The following is a 22,042-nucleotide window of genomic DNA, read 5'->3' on the forward strand; positions in this document are numbered from 1 at the left end:
TTATTTACTTTTTAAAACTTTTGTATTATCGCATTCCATTTCAAGTATTATATAGTTTAAAATATAAATTATATCGATGGAAAATAATTCTTGAATAATTCATAACTTATTAACGGGTAATGAAAATATTAATATATTTAAAATTTAAGGAACATCATTAAACTTAGGTTGGGAGTATGTTTTAAATTTTTCCTCATCACTGATTTACATTTATTTTACATAATATTTCATCGTATAAACATGTTTTTACCCTATTTTATAGATATATCGAGGGGCTTCATTTCTTTCATAGTAATAACTAATAACTTCACATTTTTGTTGAATAAATTTTATTATAGGTAGTTGTAAGAAAAATAAATACATTTTTTGTTGGAGAAACTATGATAACTTAATTTTTTTAATTTAATTAATTAATTATCACAGTTAAAATGTATTTTTAAAATGTTCCAGACGCGTAGCAAAATTGAAAGTTATATAACTGAATTTAAATCTTCTATATCATAATAAATAATTTCACAATACAAGGAACATGTAAACTGAATCCTACGAATGCATGTTTAATAATATTTTGAAAACCTTAGAAAAATATTAAAGATTTTGTCATAAACAACCTTCGATTTTACTTTGTATGTTTTTACCTACGCCTTAAATGATTACATAAAAGCCCTTCCCATAAGTAGGTTTTAAAGTTTTTATAGATAAGCATAGTAAATAATGGAGCAAACGCACAAGGTGTACCATCCCTTGACTATAAAAGTCTTAACTAATCTTATCTAAAATTAAATTATGTAATAAATAATGCACTAGGCAACGTTTAATTAAATTATTCAATTATACTGATGAAATTGGTGTTTATAGTCAAAAATAATCAGCCTGTGTTGTATATGATATTATATACGATAATTAGCGCGTTTCTCCGAGTGTGCATATTCTTACAGCGTATCTTTATACCATATATTTAATACATATTCGCGTTATGCTGATACGGTACACGGTTTATTACATGATACATTTTATACATACATCGCAACCAGTTACCAGTCAATTAATTTTTTGAAACGCTCTCCGGCAAAGAGTACACAGGACAAAAAAATGTCGTCACCGGACCGTGTTTCGACATGGCGAGTGTACAACGATTAATGGTCGGCGTTGGCGGGTAACAAGTAAATAATATATGTATTATACAAAAGCACAAAACGATAACAACAATAATAATGGAGATAATAAAACGAACGAACGAACCGACTCGGCGGTGTCCCTTAATGAGCATCGAGTAGATACCTACGCGTCTCCATGGGTATACAACGTGTATAGGTAGTATATACCTACACGACGTGTTGCGCACATACAACAACAATAATATGTATGTATATTATCATCGTGTACAACTGCAGTGTAATAATATGTGCACAACTTATAAGCCATATCGTTTGCTTTGATATGCACTCGGCGCGTGGTAGGCGTTTGTTGTAATGTCCGTGAACATAATGTTAATATAATGAGATTTGGCAGGCGAAGAGCTATCGCGCGGCCGGGGAGGTCGCCAGCCAACAGCTCTCTCGAAACAAAAGCGATCGATATAAATTCGTGTTGCCGATCGACCGCGCGACTTTCGGACGGACGTCGATAATATTATAACAACAACAATTATTATTATTAATAATCGTCAATATCATAATATTCAAACGATAGTGTTTCCGTCAGCGACAGTTCTATGGCACTGAATACGTGGCGTTCGTATGTCCATGATGATAATAATAATATATGTTACCTATTGTATTATTTATGTTTTAATGATATTATTATATTTTATTGTATACACCGAAGTATATAATACAATATATTATAATATGCGTACACCTATATAGCTGCCTTGGTAGTAAATAATAAAATATATCGATATAGTAGAATCGGCAACGTGGGTATTTTCGCGTCCGGGGAATGATTGATGTTGCGGAGTGGCAAGGATATGGGGGGGAGACCGGCACACATATGCCGTTTTCGTCCGGTCGTTTTCTCGCTGGGTCCATCTCAAGGCAAACGTGTTCGCTGCCGCTATCCAAAAACACTGATATTGCTCCTTTTTTCCTTCCACCCGTCACCTCGTCGTCACCATCCCACTGCCGACAAAAACACCGGACCACCGGCCACCACTTCGCTCCGGCGGCGACGGTTTTGCCTACAAACGTACGCCCCGCAACAACACACCCTCCTTTGCCGCCGTCATTAAAATATTATCTCAACTTAAAATATAAAATACGATATAAGTAGGTACGTGATGTGTACATAAACTGATAACGGAAATGCATATTATAAGCACTCGGCGAATAATTACGGTATTACGTATATTATGCATCACATGCGCGGGTTTACAAGACAAGTGTGCCAATAAATACCTAATATAACATTAAATATACTGCGTATATGTAATACTAATCCTGTATTTATAGTGTATCTACGCCACTGTCGATGACAAAATATGACAATATTATTATTTATTATTATTATTGTCGAATCGACAAATAAACATCTAACGCGAAGTTGTAGGCAAATAAGTTTTGAAAACATAGCCGTTGTTCCGGTATGCATCATATGGTTATACTATTATATTATTACTCAATGATATAAGTAAACAATATTTAATAATTTTAGAATAAAATTTGTTATTTATTTACAATTTATGTAGGAAAACAATTTTAAAGCTACTTCATTAAATAGTATGCTACCATCATTTAATTTTGTTTAAATACTTTAATATTATGCTCTTTTCTAATTACTATAATATAATAATATACAATAATACCCATACCAACGGTAACATAAATTTCGTCAATGAAACGTATCGCGAAAGAGACCTTTATGTTATTCATACCTCTCCAACAATATTTATTTACACATTGACGGATAATCATGCTATATGAATATTGTTGATTTGTGACGCCTTTGAATGTCTATGGCTTCCAGAAACTCTCAGTTAATCTTCTCATCGTTTTTGAAAATTATTGTTACCGAAGATCTTCGACGCGTATTCGCTATATCGGATCTATGAAGTTTTCCAGTGATGTGGCTTATCTCACTAGTAAAAAATGTATCCGTTCGTAATTAAGTGTAGGTTGTATCCGATAAACCCGTTTATACGTTAATACGCTGTATTTTTAATTTGTAATTGTTATAGCGTCCGGTAGACCACATACCGGAACCATATAGTCAAAAATGAGCATATCGGATCGGTTAGGATTATTACACGTATGTTAGATAGTTAAAATGTTGAATAATTTGGTAGGTCTACGATCTGTTGATATTGATACTTTTATTATAGCTAAATATATAAACCCTTATAAGCATAAAGCGTATATATGGTTCACCTAAAAACTTCTAGAACGTTCATAATATTTAAAATACTGTTTATTCCAAGCAGTGTTTTTACGAGCGTCGTTTATGTTAATAAACATTTGGAACGAATTATAAGCTATCCAAGTCGATTGCTAACCATAATATTATAATAACACAATATAGGTACGCATTTTATGTCGTCTATATACGCACTTCGGTGGACCAAAAAAATATTCAATTATTTAGGTTAATTAAAAAACAAAATTAAATTGTTATTGAATTCCTAGTAGAATCGTAAGCTTTAAAGTAAAATTTCAATTTTTTCTCGATACATTATTTTTTCAAGATTGGTCATGGATGTAATAAACAATAATACAGTTAGATTAAATTATTGATTTGATTAAAAATGTACAGTTTTTAGTCTATATTATTTATAGGTGAACGATTAACGATTTATTTTTGTTACACATCCTGATGCAGCTAATAGGGCTGTCCTAATAGTAACATCACTTTTATACTATACGTATATTTTTTTTTATATACGCATACACATAATCACTATCTTCTAATCATCCGTCCGTAAACTAAACCACCTACGTTTACGCTTTAAACAACAATTGTGATATTGTTTTCATTGTTAATCCCGCGAAGTACACGCCGTGCGTTGCAATATTTAGCTGATGTCATTTAAATTGCATAACGGATAAACATTAAACGTATACGCGGATCTATTAATGTGTTGTCTGTTTTCGATGCAGTCAACACAATCGCGTAGTTTTATTCAAATAGAATTTTTTTTTTTTTTTTTCAAATGGTTATCTTAACGCCTCATATTATTATTGTTTATATATAAATGTACACAATAAACATTTTTTTAAATAAATAAATAAATAATTTAAGTTTTTTAAATTTTTTTTTCATATATTTACAAACAGAGCACGAAATAAAAATGTATATTATGTAAATTGTTATACGCATAATATTACTAAGCATATTACGGTTGTAGCAAACAAAATGTAGGTTAAACAATTTTATAGTTTATTTTTTTTTTTTTTTTTTTAATATCATGATTTTAAACTGCTCTTAAACTTTAGATCTACTTATGTGCTATATATATGCATGCGTGTATATGAGTGTATATATTATTATGTATAATATGCTGAGTACCTCATGCGATTTAAATTATATTCGTGCTTAAATTCAATGCAGCTTATATACTGCAGATTTACGTATGATGTACTTAAAACTATACACTGTAATTATCTTATTACCATTATTATTATTATTATAACATGAGTTATTTTTCTAAGAAACTAGCTTAATTTTCATACTGGTGTTAAATTATATCAATTAAACCTTAAACCATGTTGTAATTTTCACTTTTAATACCAAATCGCGATTTGCGATCACTATATAACATCACAGTTTACTTTGAAACTCGTTAGATATTTTATCTTACAGTTAATTTAATTTTCTTTGATACGTTTTTTTTTATTTTTTTATAAAAATTGAAAAATAATTTATTGTAATGATACTTACAACCATTATTGTATATCTAGTATTCTCAACGGTAAACAAGTGAACGAAATGTTTTTATACTTCTTAAAACTGGTTTGTAAATCGATTTGTACTCGTATCTTCGAGTAGAAATAATTTTTTCGACTTCAATCTCGATTATCCTATAGGTACGCGTGGTTATACAAATTTAAAGAATCTGTGTCAGGCTGTCTTACTACTAGTTTTTGTTACATCAAATATGTTTGCTACTTGCTGATATTAAAGTAAATTTAAATTGCAAGTTGTTTTCTATAATGTTTCTTATATAAAAATTATTCAATAGACACCAAGTGGTTTTAAAATAAGGTGCCTGAAAATAATACCTAGCAACCTAGCTAATACTTTACTATATTATAGCAAGAATTTCATTGAACCCAATGTAAATTTCGTCAGATGATTTGATACAATGTCTCAAGTATGAACCATTATAATAGGTTACAGCCATAAAGCTTTCTGATTTACCGGAAGAAAGTGTATTTTAGACTACTGTAACTACACGCTAAACATCTTATGATGATAAAATATTTATTGGGATTATACTGGTAATTAATAACAATATTTATACCGCTCATTTACGAGTCATCACTGATTAATTTCATTCCAGCAATATAATGTATTTTATTTTCCTTGGATAATTTTTCCTACTATTTGTTTAATAATTACGTTTTAATACTTTATTTAATGCAATTAAATAAAGAAAAGAAATTACCAAAGAAAATAATTATAAAGAACAGTAAACATACCTAATTTTTCCACTTTGAATATAGTTTCTGGTATTATATGTGATCTAGTAAATATTTTGACGAGTTGAAAAGTCTAATATTTTCAAAAAATAGTGAAAAAAAAAATTTGGGAAAAACTGGAATTTTTACGAAAATGTTAACAAAATTGATTTTATTTAATGATTGTACCTAGTTAAAAATAAACCAATATAGAAAGCTTGACATTTTTACAAAATACTTTTACTACCATTTCCGAGATTCTATATAATTTTTTTAAATATTTTAGCAATTTTTGTGTAATTTACATATACTTAAATGACTTTAATGTCGGCTCTTTTATTTTTTTTTATTTGTGTTTATTATTATTTTTGTTTATCTGCAAAAAGCTTGAAAATTTAATAGAATGTTTCTTATAATATGTCTTACAACAACTAAAAAATTATGAAAATATTTAAACTGACTTTGAGTTGTTTATACAACAAACCTATTTCACAGTTCTATACCTACAACAATATTGCCTTATGATATAATAACAATAATTCATGTCATATAATATTATAATAATTGTTATATATAAGATATGCAATGCTATTGCAAAAATCGTTTTAACTTACTATATTATTTATATTAGTTTTAATAAATTATAAAACAACCTTAAAATAGGAGTTGACTCACCATTTCCGCTCAGAATTGTTTTTCGTATGCAATAATTTATTATTGAATTCAAATTTAACACATCCATTACAATGACCTACTCTGGGCAAAGTTTACTAGAAATTAGTTACTATATATAGTAGAACGATTATCCCGTTTTTTTCAATAATTAAACTTGAACAACTATATAGACTTTTATAGGTTAGATTAGAGAATAAGAATTTTAATTGGCTCTATGAGCATTTTATTTTCCAAATAATGGCATTCTAGTTTTATTGTTCGAAAACTATAAATTTCAAATTGTATGTAAACTTGTGTGTGAACTTATTTATTCTTATATTATTCAATTGTATTTTTCAAATTATGTTTTCTTGGTTAACAAAACAAGTATTTTTAAGGTATAGACTAAAAATATAAAAAAAGGTTAATTGACTGCCACATTTTTAAAGACTTTTAATACATTATTACTATGTATAGGTAAAAAAATCATATAATTAAAGATGAAGTTATATGTGTACGCTTTTGGCTAAACCTGCAACAGATTATATTATCCCCTCGTACTGTGAAGTAAATTAAACATATAGTATGGCTGATGGAAGAATTGTAAATTATAACGACCCAATTATTAGGCTAAGGGCGAAGGGAGGAATAATTTATACGTGACTCTGACATAATGATGATACCTTTACATCTTCTATCATCAAAGATGTATTTAATAATTCATTCGTTTAATATACGTACCTAGTTTTATGGATTATACTCCGTTTTAGTATAATAATTTAACTAGAACTAGAAATGATTTAAAATAATATCTATATTCAATATATATTATACAATATATAGTTTTAAAAATATATCAATTAAATTATACTATAATATTTAAATGATATATTAATATTTATGTTATTATAACCGATAGCTAATTTATATCCATACATTTCTATAGTTGTAGTATTAGATATATCTAAACTTTATTCTTTATTTATTTCCCATTAACTATAAAAATGAATTTTTTGACAAAAACAATCTAATTATCAACAGCATACTATAAGTTAATGCAGCAACCAATTTTCTATTAAACACCACGTAAAATACTTTTGGTAATTATTTTTACATTAAGTGTTTATAACTTTCTTAATATATTTCGGATTGTGAAAATATAACCACAAATAAAGAATAATATTATAATAATACATTTGAAAGTAATTGTACGCAGTAGCGTGAAGTTCACCGCAAACATTTATAAACTATAATGCACAACATATATTTCAGAATCTATCACCCTATATCCCCTTAAAAGATTGAATTATTATGACTAAATATAATTTTTATGTTGTATTATTGCTTATAAGTTATAATAAGTACCCACCTCGAAAAATGTTCACTATGAAACCTCCTTCACCACGCCACTGATATATTATCCTCAGTCACAGAATATAGTAAACTTGCACAATTATAATTTATTAATTTATTTTAGTAAATAAATTTCAAGTATAAGTTTAATACACTTTCAGTAGTTGAACTTACGTGCTTCATTATTTTTAAATTTTATGTTTAGTGAATAGTAATAATACAAATTCTTATAGATTCATTTCATTTTATTATATATTTAAATTTTGAATGCTATGCACAAACTAGGAGAATTACATTTTTATTTTTTATTATTCAAACTAATAAGGTGGTTAGGTGATGACGCATTAAAATAGTAATAGTATAAATAGTGTAATAATTCCGCAGGCACATAAACAATAACAATACATTTCACAAATCCGATCAATCGACTCTTTCGCAGCTGTTTCTAAAACAATACCATCCATACAAGTAACCAATAAAAAATTCCGGAGTTTCCTGGCCATCTTATTGCTATGCGTTTGTACTGCACCGAATTCGTATTATTGCGCATACTATCCCCCTCGAGGGAAACTCGATCAGAATTCAATTTTTTCGCACAGTATGGGCACCTCGTTGTGCGCTAATCACCGAATATATTATAATATAGAGATCAACAAACCCGACCTGGTAATATAATAATTATACCCAAATATGCCTATGGCAGCCATCATATAATATAGTAACGTACTAACGTTGTAGAGGAGACCTGGGTAAAGTAAAATAAGTGAATGATTACTTTTTCAATATTATTGGGCATATAAACTGGTAGCACTATGAATCATCAATATAGGATAATGATTTAATATCACTCGCAAGTTTACATTCGCCAAAAATTGGTGAATCGAAAATATACGAAATCGTAAAATAAAATAAAATAGGAATTTAAGCTTTTTTAATAACATTTATAAATTAACTGTTTTAAACTTAGTTTATTATTTTATGATTATGACTATTATAAGAAATTGAATATTTTATTTAAAAATGTTGTTTTTTGATTAAGAATTGATTTTTTAATTTGTTTGCATAAAATTTATGAATATAAATTAATTATTTGCCTCATCGTTTACCATTTTTACCATATACTAGGGCAAAGTGAATAAAATTTCACTTTTAAAATTGTTTATATATTATTAATTGAGCTATAAAAAATTAACTCGAAAAATTAACTTATGATTATATTGAAAACCCGTTTTTGAAACAATAGTTTGGTTACTATATGTACACATAAAGGTTATCTATCGTCCGCTTTGCCCTGGTCTCCCTTCATCATTATCGCTAGATATGATTAAAATAAAATGTCATGCCTCTGTTGTGGTTGTCATACCGCGGTAGAAGCTCCCTCAGTCAAGTTACTTTATATGGAAAGCAATCGAAGTTCTCCACCCTCCAACTAGCTGTGCGTACAATATATCCGACAATAAAATATACATGCATACAAAGGTAATCACTTTATAGTAAACCAAGCTGTATTAGCCTCAGATAATTCAAAGAATTTGTTAATCACGTGTTTAATATTATTTAAAACGTATACGAATTGAAAAATACCGTAGATTTACATTTTTTGATAAAACCACTTGCAACCATTGGCATTTGTTCTAAAAATTTTAAATTTATCTAAATCATTTATTTGTCTGTAGAACGTAGGAAAATATTCTACACTGAGTATACAAAATTCACGTGTTATGACAGTACCTGTTTATATTCGCATACACAACAAATTATATATTATGTATATGTTATTATATTGTATTAGGTATTTAGGTATATTTATAGTATATACTACGTGTATGATAATTAGTTTTGTATTAGTGTTTTTCAAAACTACTCGAAGGGCTTCTTCGTCTGCATATTATGATCCCTATATGCATACTGTGAACGAATCCAATTAGCCATTTGTGCAATGTACATTGTACATACTTTACGCACTGTGGATTACATTGCGTAATATGCAGTTTAGCGTTGACATCGAGAACCATATAGGTATATAATAAATATAAATTTAAGTCGTTGAACATGGTTTTTCTGAAATTTTAGCCGTACGACACTTGTCAAACATGCACATGCAGTTGATGCGTTTAAAGCTTTTTTGTATTCAGTGAAACTCAGTGTGTTACTCACTATCAAATAGTTCCACCGCGTAAAGTAAATTGATTTATTCAATTATCAATTTTTTTTTAATTTATCAATGTTTAAGTTCAAACGTTAAACACTGGTCATTTCCTGTAATATTATACTATTCATATTTTACCACTAAATTAGTATACCTACCATAATAACTAGATAAATGTTTTTCTTTATTTATAATTAGTGATATGGAGACTGGAGAGTTAAGAGATGAATGGTTGTAATAATTACCCAAAGAGAATAGTTTAATTCAATTTATATATTTTCAACTACCATAACATCAAATGAATATGGGTTATCTGATTATATGAACTTGAAGCTATTTGTAACATACCATACGAGTTTAGCAACTTTCTCAGCCTGACTGATGGCCCCGTGGTTATGTAAATCATGATTTATGTTAAAACTGTCCACAGTTAAATATTGTCTAAAATATTTATACTTTATGATTTTTAAATTATATTTGAAGATTTTAACTTCAATAAATTTTATCTCAAAAATATATAAATAATTTATCTGTGTTACATTTTTAAACCACATTAAATATTTTAAAATTAAATAACCATGCTACATTTTAATGATATTTATACTCAAACTATTACAAAATTACAAAAATAAAGCTGTAACTTATTGAAATTTCAAAAAATAAAAAATGTAATAAGTATTTTAATTGATACAAATAAAATACAAGAGATGAATATAATATATTCATAATTTATTCTTTTAATTATTTTACTGTACAACTTAAAACCAGAATCCGCCGTAGGATATAGTAAAATGTATTATAATTATCATTAATTTAAAAATAAATAAAAGTTATCATACAAGGATATACAATTTTACAACATGTTCAAATTTTCTAAATACTCTATTTCATTTTCATTTTTTCTGACATTTATAATAATATATATTATTAACCCTTAATAACTCCTTAAATGTACAATAATATTTTTATGGCAATTAACGAAGCTTAAACTATATTTATATGCACATGCAGGGCGATTCATTGAGAATTGATTTGTTTGTGTTAGAGTAATAGAAAGTCCGTAAAATCATAAAATAACGCATACACTTGATGAATCACCTTGTATATAAAGATTTGAAAGTTAAACACACCTCACGCCGATGAGGTTCAAATTAAACACTACCTAATATTAAATATTATTATACATATTCATACATGATTATATCTACATATATTGTAGCTATATTTATGTATAATATATACCTATATAGACTTAAAATACTAATCAAATTGTTTAATTGCTTTTTAGGTTATGGAGACTGACGTGAGTCAAGACTTCGAAGACTATTGGAACGAGTATAAGATCATCCAGGAAACAAGACAACTTGATAGTTACCTGGACGAAGAATGTCCACCAGAACAAGAGTTCGCCGTCACTCATTTACCGGAAGGCGCCGTGGAAGCCGATTGGCTGTCGTCCGCTGGTCTGTCGTTCCTGACTGAATCATTCGAGAACGGGTGCGAAGTTCCGGATTCGGAACTTGAACCGGCGATTAGGCATCTCTCCACCAGACAAGCAGACGCTGTCAGGCTGAGAGTGCATTCACTCAATCATACGGTTAGACAAAGGGGTAGACAGCTAAAGGCAAGACACAAAAAACCTGATATAAGAGACGTTTTCCGCGACTTTGAAGTAAGTTTAAGTATTGAGTGAAGAAAACTAGTAGATGTGTTCAACAATTATTTTTCAATATTATTAGTGGTATTTATATTTTGGGGTTGGAACTATAAATGAATTTTAACTATAAGCTGTCGTTCTTATATTGTTTATCAATGTACAAAAATAGTCTTGAAATATAGAATACTTGAATACTAACTACTGTTTCTACTCATCAATCTAATACTAATCGTCAGACATTTTTTACATGCGATTATAAGTATGAGGTACAAATGCGTATATATTAAGAAATATGGTACCATATTTCATTGTTGGTTATAGGTAGTTGGGATTTTAAGTATAAATTACATTTTTATGTGAACATCTATAGGCGTTACAGTAAGTACTTACTGGCACGCTAATTTATTATTATTATTTTTTTAATGGCGTTAATTCTTATTTGATCCGTAAATTATTATCTCGTATATTATATCATTATGTAAAATGCTGGTGTCTGATATTCTATTCGTGACTAAAGGATTAAGGAAATTCTGGAAATTCAATAATTCATCAGGTTAGACTACAAAACAGAGAATTTAATCATAATGACAATAATAGTATTATTGAATGCCTAAAATGTTAATGTCATTGTTTCACATTTTGTTATTCATTTATCTCTAAATTATTTATACGAATTTAGACATTGTGTATTCTGTGTTTACGTTTTATGTATCTAAAAAATAATCTACTGAAACAGTGGCGTGTTACAATTTAGAATAAGCTGAGTCTCAATTGCTTTATACATTTAGGTGGTGACTATAATTGGAATTATACGCACAAAGAAAATAATAATATATCCAAAAAAAAAAAACCAGCACAATATGTAATGATAATGAAATTCTTAAAAAATAATAATAATAAAAATACAAATATTTGTAATTTATTTCAAATAATTATATCAGGTTTATGCGTGTACACAAATACACAATAACATTTTATTCTATACATAGGTTTATGTGTGTACATTACATTTTTATATTATATTTGTATATATCTATACATGTTTGCCCTGGTTACTATTTATTTCGAAATTCATATGTAATACTCATCGATTGTAGTTAGAAATAATATTTATTAGAACGCAAGCAGCAGGTATTCGAAAATGATATTAACATTGCACTACGACGAATGCATTTTAACATTTACACGTTGTTATGCATAGATAAATAGAAAATGCTTAAAGGGTGGGAAGTACTATATGTTGGTAACATATAGGTAACGTACCCGAAGAATTTTGGTTATAACCAGCAACCGCTTTGCTGGTAATCAAAATAAAAATATTTGATTGACATATTATGGTTAATAGATAAAGAGAATAGTATAATGAACACAGATTTAAAAATTAATATAAATATTATATACTTTAAATATATTTTAAATTAAAATTATTATTTGTTAAGTCATTTAAATAATATGATATAAATGTATTATGCATTTATAAATTAACATTTTACAATTGTAAAACGACAGTCAATGATTAATATAAGACAGATTTAAATTTGAATTAATTTTTAATTTTAGAGATATCGTATATATCGAGCGTATGATTTTAACTAATTGTATTGTATGTCCTATTCACTATAGGCAACACATATACGTATACATATATAATATCACTCGTTATTATGATTATCATGAACTATATATACGTAACTACGTCGAACCACACAGTCACTATTATGATATCCGTGGGATTTTCAAGCGTTTGGTTTTAACCACAGATCTCTAAATAATATAGAAATCTGTGATTTTTAATGAGTACCGCCTACCTATGTCAAATCCATTATCTATAATTATGTGCCGATTGCCGATTTTTCAACGATCAGATCTTTAGACGATTAAACAATATTTTTTTATTTTGTTCTTGTCAAACTGTTTATCGAATTTTGATTGTAATTCATACCTCATGTTGAATATGATTGTGATAAAATTCCTTGTACCTACTGTAAATTATTTTCGAACAATATTTCTTAGTCTTTCTTATATGTATAACTAGTATTATAGTGTCTGACATGTGTTATCCAATATTTCAGAGTTTGAGTTCCAGTTCCAGATCGAGAAGCGCAACACCAGATTCGGATTCAAATAGTCCACCTATGTCATGGTCTCAAACAGAAATAGCAGTACCTACGCCATTACCTAAGTGAGTAGACAATTTTTCGCTTTTGGGTTACTGACCCCTGTATGGGAATCGCAAGAAATATTTCACAACACTTGACGAATGTAAAAACGTATATAAAACAAATAGTAGTAAAACCTATGTAGATTGTTAAAAAGCAATAAAAATAATGTATACATTGGTAAAATAACTTTACAACGGAATTAATTACTTATTGTTGGACAACAATATCGGTAGAAATATGCGTAATAAGTGATATCTAATGAAAACAGAAGTCATTAACACAAAATTGATTATACCTATTTATATTATCTTCAAGCGCACATAGTATTATTAATCTATTAGGTATGTGAATTATATAATATGCAAATACGGTTTCATAAAATGTTTTGTCATCGTTTTGCTTTGTGTTCGCGATTCATTAATCACACATAATACAACAAAATAGATTAATACGCTCAAATAAATGAATTTAATCGATTCTTGACAATCGTGCCTTAGCAATAATCTCTGTATAAACATGTTATACATATTTATTTATTTATATTGTTCCTGCAGCTCTGTTGTACAATTGAACAATATCGTATAGATTTAAGTTTTATTTGTAGTACTTACGTACCTACAAATCGGCTACAACCACTCAGCTTATATAGTAGCGTAATCCGCGTTTAACGTGTACGACGTACCTATAGGTATTACAGTAGGTAGTACAATACTACAGTCATTAGGTACTCATTATATTTTATTAACACGAGTTTTTATTTAATATTTCGATTGTGAAGATGCATCTCGAACATTCTGCTTAATTCATATCGGATTCACTAGACTACGATTATTTCGATTTAAAGATTTTATGAACCCCTATGGCTATATAGTATTATGACGTATAACATTATTATACCATATAATATATGGATACCAAAATAACTCCCACAACGAAACGGTTATAATTTTTAACGAATATGTTGTGTATATCAATTGTTTATATCCTTTGTTCGCATAATTTTATCCGATGCTTTATATTTTTCATTTTGACTTAAATATTTAATTACCGATCTGTACTATACGGTACATTTAATAATTTATTGCATACAAGTTAATTATATATTTAGCCTGAGGTTGGGCATGATGTTTATTATTCACTAAAATATACGCTGCATAGAGAAAATGCGTGCAGCTAAAAAAATAATTATAGCACACATGTGGGTAACCGCTAAACGTTTTAAACAAAAATTAATATTCATAAATCATAATATATGCCTAATCTAAAACCAATATAAGTGCTAAAAAACTGAATTTAGATCCTCGGAGATAGGAGTGCTTGAATTTATTACAAATTGCATATAGTTTTAAAATATAGATTTATTTTTCAACATTATATAAAATATTCAAATGCCTTATATTTAATAGCTCTAAACATTTGTAATACGAATTTTATTGGCTTTATAGTAAAATGTAATTTGATCTTATATTTGTTGAATGACGATAACTGGTAACTATTTTGCAATCTTTTTCTTTGCAAAAAAAATAATAATTGGGCCAATAAAAATACTGAATACTCAAAGAACTTTACACAATGTACATATATAACTACGTTTTAAAATACTACAATATATTTTAGTAGCTACTTTTAAAAATATCCAAAGTAACTTAAATCAAATTTAAAACATAATTGTATATGCTCGGTTCTTATAAATACATTTAATAATAATTGTAAATTAATATTTTATTTGTATAGCATTACATACACGTAATATAACAATATTGCTGACATTTCGTTTAAACTAGAAAAAAATGGCAAAACGTTTATTTTCGATTTACGTCTACAACAATATGATATATCCCATAGACCACATTTCGTTGGGTTTTCTCAAATCATCGGACAACGGAAGTTTTTTATATAACCCAATTTTGATACCACTCCTCGAGCAATCTGACATAAATCGCCTAAATCGTGCATTCGTGCAAATAATAATAGGATACAGCAGGACGACAAAATAATCATTTAAAACCGGTGTTGGTAATCTAGTCGTGGGTCACAGGAATTAACACTTGAGTAGTAACTGATGATGGTCCAATATTTTATTATCCATGTTGTATCGCAGATGCGTGCGTGTGTTACCACACGCTTCACAGTCACAAGCTATAAATACAACGTTTACATATGCTGTCCATTACATTGTGTGCTGTAAAGAGTGACGTGCCTAGGAATTTGTAAAGGGAAGAGGGAGAAGGATGTCATAAACAGTAACAAAAAAAAAGTATTATATAAAATCATCCCCTCCCGCGCTCGCCACTAATTATATACACTAGCGGTCACCAGACTTCAATTTTAGAGCTACCCATATATTTTATAGATAAACGAGAAGCCTTTAGCGAGCCAAAAACATACATAAACCTGCAAACACGATATAATTATGTAGACATTAACGGATACCTACGTTTAATTTTTAATTTTTTTTATAAATATATTATATATTATTCTTTGAGGATGTAGTATAAACCGTTTAAATTCATTATAAAAATAATATCGGTAATATCTGATTTAAAATTATGACCTCAAATTTAAATTGTAATTATTATTAATGAAGATATTATGTTATTGTTATGTACAATAGTATGATTCTATTCTCATATCTCAATTAAAACATATAGGTATATAAGCCATTAACTAGTCACAATTATTAATAAAAATATTCTAACATTTTCTATGTATAAGTAATAATAAATATGAAAAATATAATAATATAGATAGGTAATACATAATATTCATTGTTCAATACTATGTAATATGCACCTAAGTATTTGGATATAATATTGAAAATTGACACTTCGAGTGAAATTCTTTATACTCAAATATCATACGTATAATAAATAATAATATACATATTATATATTCATCCCCTCTCGTTTTAATTCACTTCCACTGTTCGGTTTTGCTGGCTAGTACGCACAATAACCGCGTGTCCGTCACGTCATGTCATTGTACATGTATAAGCGAACATATAATACCCTAGAACAGTGTAATATAATATAATATGATCATTGATCAAACACAATGAAGGCATAATTACCATTTGCAAAAAAAAAGGACAATAATAATATTTTAACACTTTTAATACGGTCCACCTTCTGCCGTATACCTATATACTGATTATGCATCGTTATATTTTACAACAGTAGTTGGCTGTCGGCATAGGACATACTGATACACACCATACAATCTATGCACACTCGCATTAATGCGTGTCAAAAATGAAGTAAAAAAAAAATGATCGATTTCCATAAAACCGTATCAATGTCTACGATGTCACATTCAAAACCATTGAGATTTATAATTTATTTTGTTTGCATTTTTTTCATAACGAAACATATAAAAAAAAATTCACGAGTAAAGTTTTCATTCTTAACAATAATCGTTCATTAAAAAATGTCATTTAAAATTAATTTAAAAGAAAAAGACATTTTTAAATAACAGCAATGGCTTACCAATATTTGTATAGTGTTCACTTTAAAATAAAAATGCAACTTTTCATATTATTATGGTAAAAATAAAATCAACTAAACTATTCGATTAAAATTAAATTTGTTGTCATGCATTCATTATTTCCCAATCAAAATTCTTGCACATAAAGAAATTAATTTTATAAAATTATATTATTATACACATAATATATTATATAACATCATAAAAACCTAAAAGGTAATTATTATTATAAATATTATTTTATCAACTTATAATTCTTATAACAAATTGAAAATAATTTTAAGTGCAATACAGCTATGGTAAATTCTTATACAAAATTGATCTTTTATATCTTTATAGGTAATAGGTATATTTAAAGATATACCTAGGTTCTCAATTAAAAATACGAATCATGCATTTAATTATATTTTATAACTTATTACGATATTTGTTTGTAGTTACATTCAAATACATTATTAACTATAAAAATCTGATCTATCAAAAATTTTACGATTTCGTACATTCATCAGATTAGTAAGCTTAGATCGCCTGTATATATTCTATACAACACTGCAAAATGTTGTCAATCTTATATTTTTAAATGTTACAATCCACAACAGACAAAGACCTGAATTAATTTTCCTTCTGTAATCTTCATTTTCTTTTACCTTTCTTTCTTCTGCATGTATTAACGTCATGTGGTTAGTTTATAGTTTATAAGATTTCACTGCCAGGAAACGTTTTTTTTTTCAATTATAATTTATAATAAAATATAAATAAAATCATACAAATAAAATGTTCCACCTCAGCATATTTTACGTAATTTATAACAGAGAACTCATATAATATATACTTATACAATGATATTTTATGTTTATATTTCTCAAGGTTCATATTCAAATTTAAAATTAAGTTAAACACATATGTAAATAAAATCTTTTAATACCAAGATTTACTATGATCTGATTCTGATATATATACATTTAATATAAAGTACACATGTCATAAGTATATATAATAATCTGCTGTTATTTTATGTACATCTACGATTACACGTTCAACTTTATTACATGTGTAATGTGTATTAATGTATTATATACAAAGTAACATAGGTACCAATACCAAAGTAAATAAAAAAATGATTCTACGGGTTATATTGTAGTCTAGGAGAACGCATTTAGGATTGTGCTCAAAAGACATTGTTTCATTATGTTAATATCAGAAACGTACAATTTAATGATCAACATTGACAAGAGAGGGAGGTCAATTTTTCTCGGTGTAATGTAATACAAGATTTCCTCATAAATGTTCTTATAGCATTTTAAAATAATATAAAGTACACGGATACAACTTTTTTTTTATAAATGTTTGAAATTAAAATATTAACTAAATTCATCATTTTGTCTATGATAAAAAATTAATTCAAATTCAACTTGCCGTATTGATAATAATAATAATTAATATTAATTAATAAATTATAAAATATTCTTAGAAGTTAGTTGACTCCTTATAAAAGTTTACAACCTACTAATGATGTAGAACTCTTTGAAATCTGCTATATACAGCAAAGTAAGTACCCTGGGTTTTTAATAATTATTTTCTCCAGTCCAATATAGCTGAATACATGTGAAAACTTTTCCGCAAAATACTTGAAGACATTTTGGTCCTGTGATTTTTCAGATTCTTTTATATTTACTAACATATAGTAAGTCCGCCGTAATTCCTCCTCAATCATTGTTAATCGCAAAATTAATAATTAATAATTTAAGAGTTATCGCATGAGTATTTTAAATTTAAATATATGATACAGCAATTATGAAGAGGCGCGGTTGCTTGTCCCACTTCCACCGTGGCTATACTACTTCTGGTCGAATCATTACTAATGCTACGGAACTGTATATTTTTAATTTACAAATATTATTATTATACATATTTTCGATTAAAGTATTTTGCACTAATTCGACCTTGTTTAAATAAAAAAATATAATATTAAAATACAATAAACTATGTGAAAAAAAATCGATTTATTTTTGTGTTGATGATTATGTAACAAATAAAATCTGAAAGTCATAATTATATTTTAATAATTGAATGATATTCAGTATTCCTACTTGGGTACCTACCTGATAAATAAATTTAAAACTAAAAACATTGTCCCTATAGTGGCAAATCTTAACTGTAATAATAATATATATATAATTACACATGCAATATAGTTTGTCACCTCTTAAACCAAGAATCACAAAATTAAGAACCCTGTTGCTGAAAAGGGGTAATTTGTTTGTTTTTTTATTATTATTCGCGTGTTCGAAAACCAAAATATAATAAACCTCGGCGTATGACCGCGAGGTGGCTGACCGTGGCCAATCATCTTAAGCAGTTTAGCGCGTTTATTATTATTACATATTATATACATATACCGGCGTCGACTGGTCGACTAGCGATAAACAACTATATAATATATATATTATATATGCGTACCTACCTATGTCCTATATAAATATATATATATATATATAATATAGTGTCGATAACTGGTGAGAGCAACGACGACCTCCTATAGGGCTGCACCGCAGGTTCGGACTGCTTTTCTTTTCGTTAGTATGCCATTGCCGACTAAACCATAATATTAATCTCGACAAATGTTATTATTGTACATTTACAGTTTAGATATACCATATTGTATTATTATTACTATTGTATGCAATATGTCCGATTATAAGAGTAAAATATTTACTCGAACATACAATGTATATAATATCGTATATATAATATGTTTATAATATTGTAACCGAGTCCGAGTGTTTTAGATTCAAAAATGCTGCGTGCATTTAAATTACTGATTGTTTTACGTGTATACCAGCTATGACGTTCGCTGAGTCCAAAATAAAATAATAATAATTAGATTGGAAAATCTGATACATAGATATTAAGTATACGATTAATTTAAGTATTGGCGCGGGGACGGTGTAATCTTGCGAATACTGATTGGCAACTGCACATCATTTTCAATTTTATCTTTTCCTGACTTATAATTAGGTCCTACATAATAGTTTATGTATATATTTTAACTGCTTGTATATATTTTCATAAAAAACGATAAATTGGTGTCTATTAGTTTCCGCAAATTTGTTGATCAATTTGATATATACTAATTATTTATGTAACTATTGTAACTATATAAAATATGGTAATATTGTAACTATCTTAAAAAATAAAAATGAAAAATTGATGGATCTGGCAATAAAGAATAAACTTAAGGCAGAAGATATCATCTTAGGTATTAGGTTTCTATTTTATTTATTTTGTTTATGTTTATATTTGTATAATCAGTGTAATATGAATGTTGATGGAAAAATAGTTTTTATATGCGGATGACGCATGTGCGCTATTTTCTGGTACAAATTAAGAAAGTCTAAGACAAAAAATGAAACTGAATTTTAATAAAGTAATAATGTGGTTAAATATTAAAAACTATCTTTAAAACTTTAACAAAACAATGTTTATGGTATTTTTAATAAATATTATTGTACCACCGTTTTATGAAATCACTTTACATACTTGAATTGTTCAAAGTATCAAACTATAACTGTCCAAAAATTATCATAGTTAAAAGGACTGAATATTTAGAAATTTTACTTATTAATTATAACCTTAAATGGAATATTCATAAAAATAGCCTGACTGTAAAATTGCATTCTTTAATGTTTTAATTTAATATGTATATTAAAATATTTAATTTTAACTTATTCTTTAAGGATAGTTTATCTTTCTTTATACCAATATATACTGCAATATGGTATGATAATTTGGGGTAATACTTCTAAAAATATTCCTTAACCTTTAAGAGTACAGCAAAATAATATAATTCGTTTATGTTTAAGGAAGAATAATCTCATAGCCCATAGGGTCCACTTATTCAAACTATAAGGAATTTAACATACTTCCGCTTGAATTTCTATAAAAAAAAAAAGCTATAATATTTGTTCATGAAAAAATCTAAATTTTTCTTTATTAAATAGAATGATAAGCCCTTGACTGGAGATAAATTATTTAATATTAAAGTGATACCAGCTAAACACTAACACAAATTTTGGTCAAAAGTTCATAAATAATCTTGGTCCTGTTAATTTTAACTCTGCCGATTGTTATAAACAAAATTCTTGATAAGAATACTAATATCGAGAAATGTATTAATTATGTTTTGTTTAGTGAAATCACTGAAATACGAGTACGTCAATATAAATTTGGTAGTTCTATAAGTCTATATTGTTATAGGTATCTACGTATACTTACTAGGTATATTTATTTAATTATTAATTAAATACATTTTTATTAAATGTAAAATAATTTAATCTCATGTGCACTCCCTATACCACCACAAACTCAGCTTAAAAGTGTAGGTAATTTTTATTAATTTAATTAATACTGCATATTATTGTGTTAATTTAATAATAAATTTCTCTCTTAGTAAAAAAAAAAATCAAATTAAACATTCTGTACCTACTAACAGGCGAGAAACGTTGGTATGTATTTTTTGGAAAAATACATTTAAATGAATGTGCATTGACGGGGCTAATGCACTTTTGCTTTTACATGCGACTATCTATACGTATTTTAATCCACTTTCATTGATGATAATAATGCGTTTTGCGGAATACACGGGTTTCCGTTGTTATTTATTACGCCTCGTCTCCTTCCTTCTGCCGAGTACTCGAGTGTGTACATTAACGACTGTGGTTTAGTTTAATTTTAACTGTTTTTTTTTCCGTCGGCAAGTATAATGTAATATAATATATCATTTTTTGTACAATTTGTAATGTTTCCTGCCGTTCCAAGGCTCTCTCCACTCTCGTAATTAAGCGTCCGCTCGCTCCCGTAAACGGTCTCTCTCGCGCTATAGGTACTTCATGCGTATAAGTACTTATTTATTATTATTTTTACTCTCCGCGTTGAATTTTCCCACCAGTCAAGGTTAGCATTAATAAGCCAC

The 22,042-nt window shown here is 27.7% G+C and overlaps 1 protein-coding gene across 2 annotated transcripts in view; it reads left to right on the forward strand.

Moving 5' to 3' along the window:
- LOC132931531 (rho GTPase-activating protein conundrum) overlaps positions 1 to 22,042 on the forward strand; it is a 63,252-nt gene that overhangs the window by 33,661 nt on the left and 7,549 nt on the right. For both annotated transcript variants that reach the window (XM_060997433.1, XM_060997434.1), the window contains exons 3-4: positions 11,057 to 11,440; positions 13,498 to 13,607. In XM_060997433.1, coding sequence (XP_060853416.1) covers positions 11,057 to 11,440; positions 13,498 to 13,607 — 494 coding nt within the window. The remainder of the gene's footprint in view (positions 1 to 11,056; positions 11,441 to 13,497; positions 13,608 to 22,042) is intronic.

Source organism: Rhopalosiphum padi, chromosome 1 (assembly GCF_020882245.1).
Source record: "Rhopalosiphum padi isolate XX-2018 chromosome 1, ASM2088224v1, whole genome shotgun sequence".
NCBI lineage: Eukaryota > Metazoa > Arthropoda > Insecta > Hemiptera > Aphididae > Rhopalosiphum > Rhopalosiphum padi.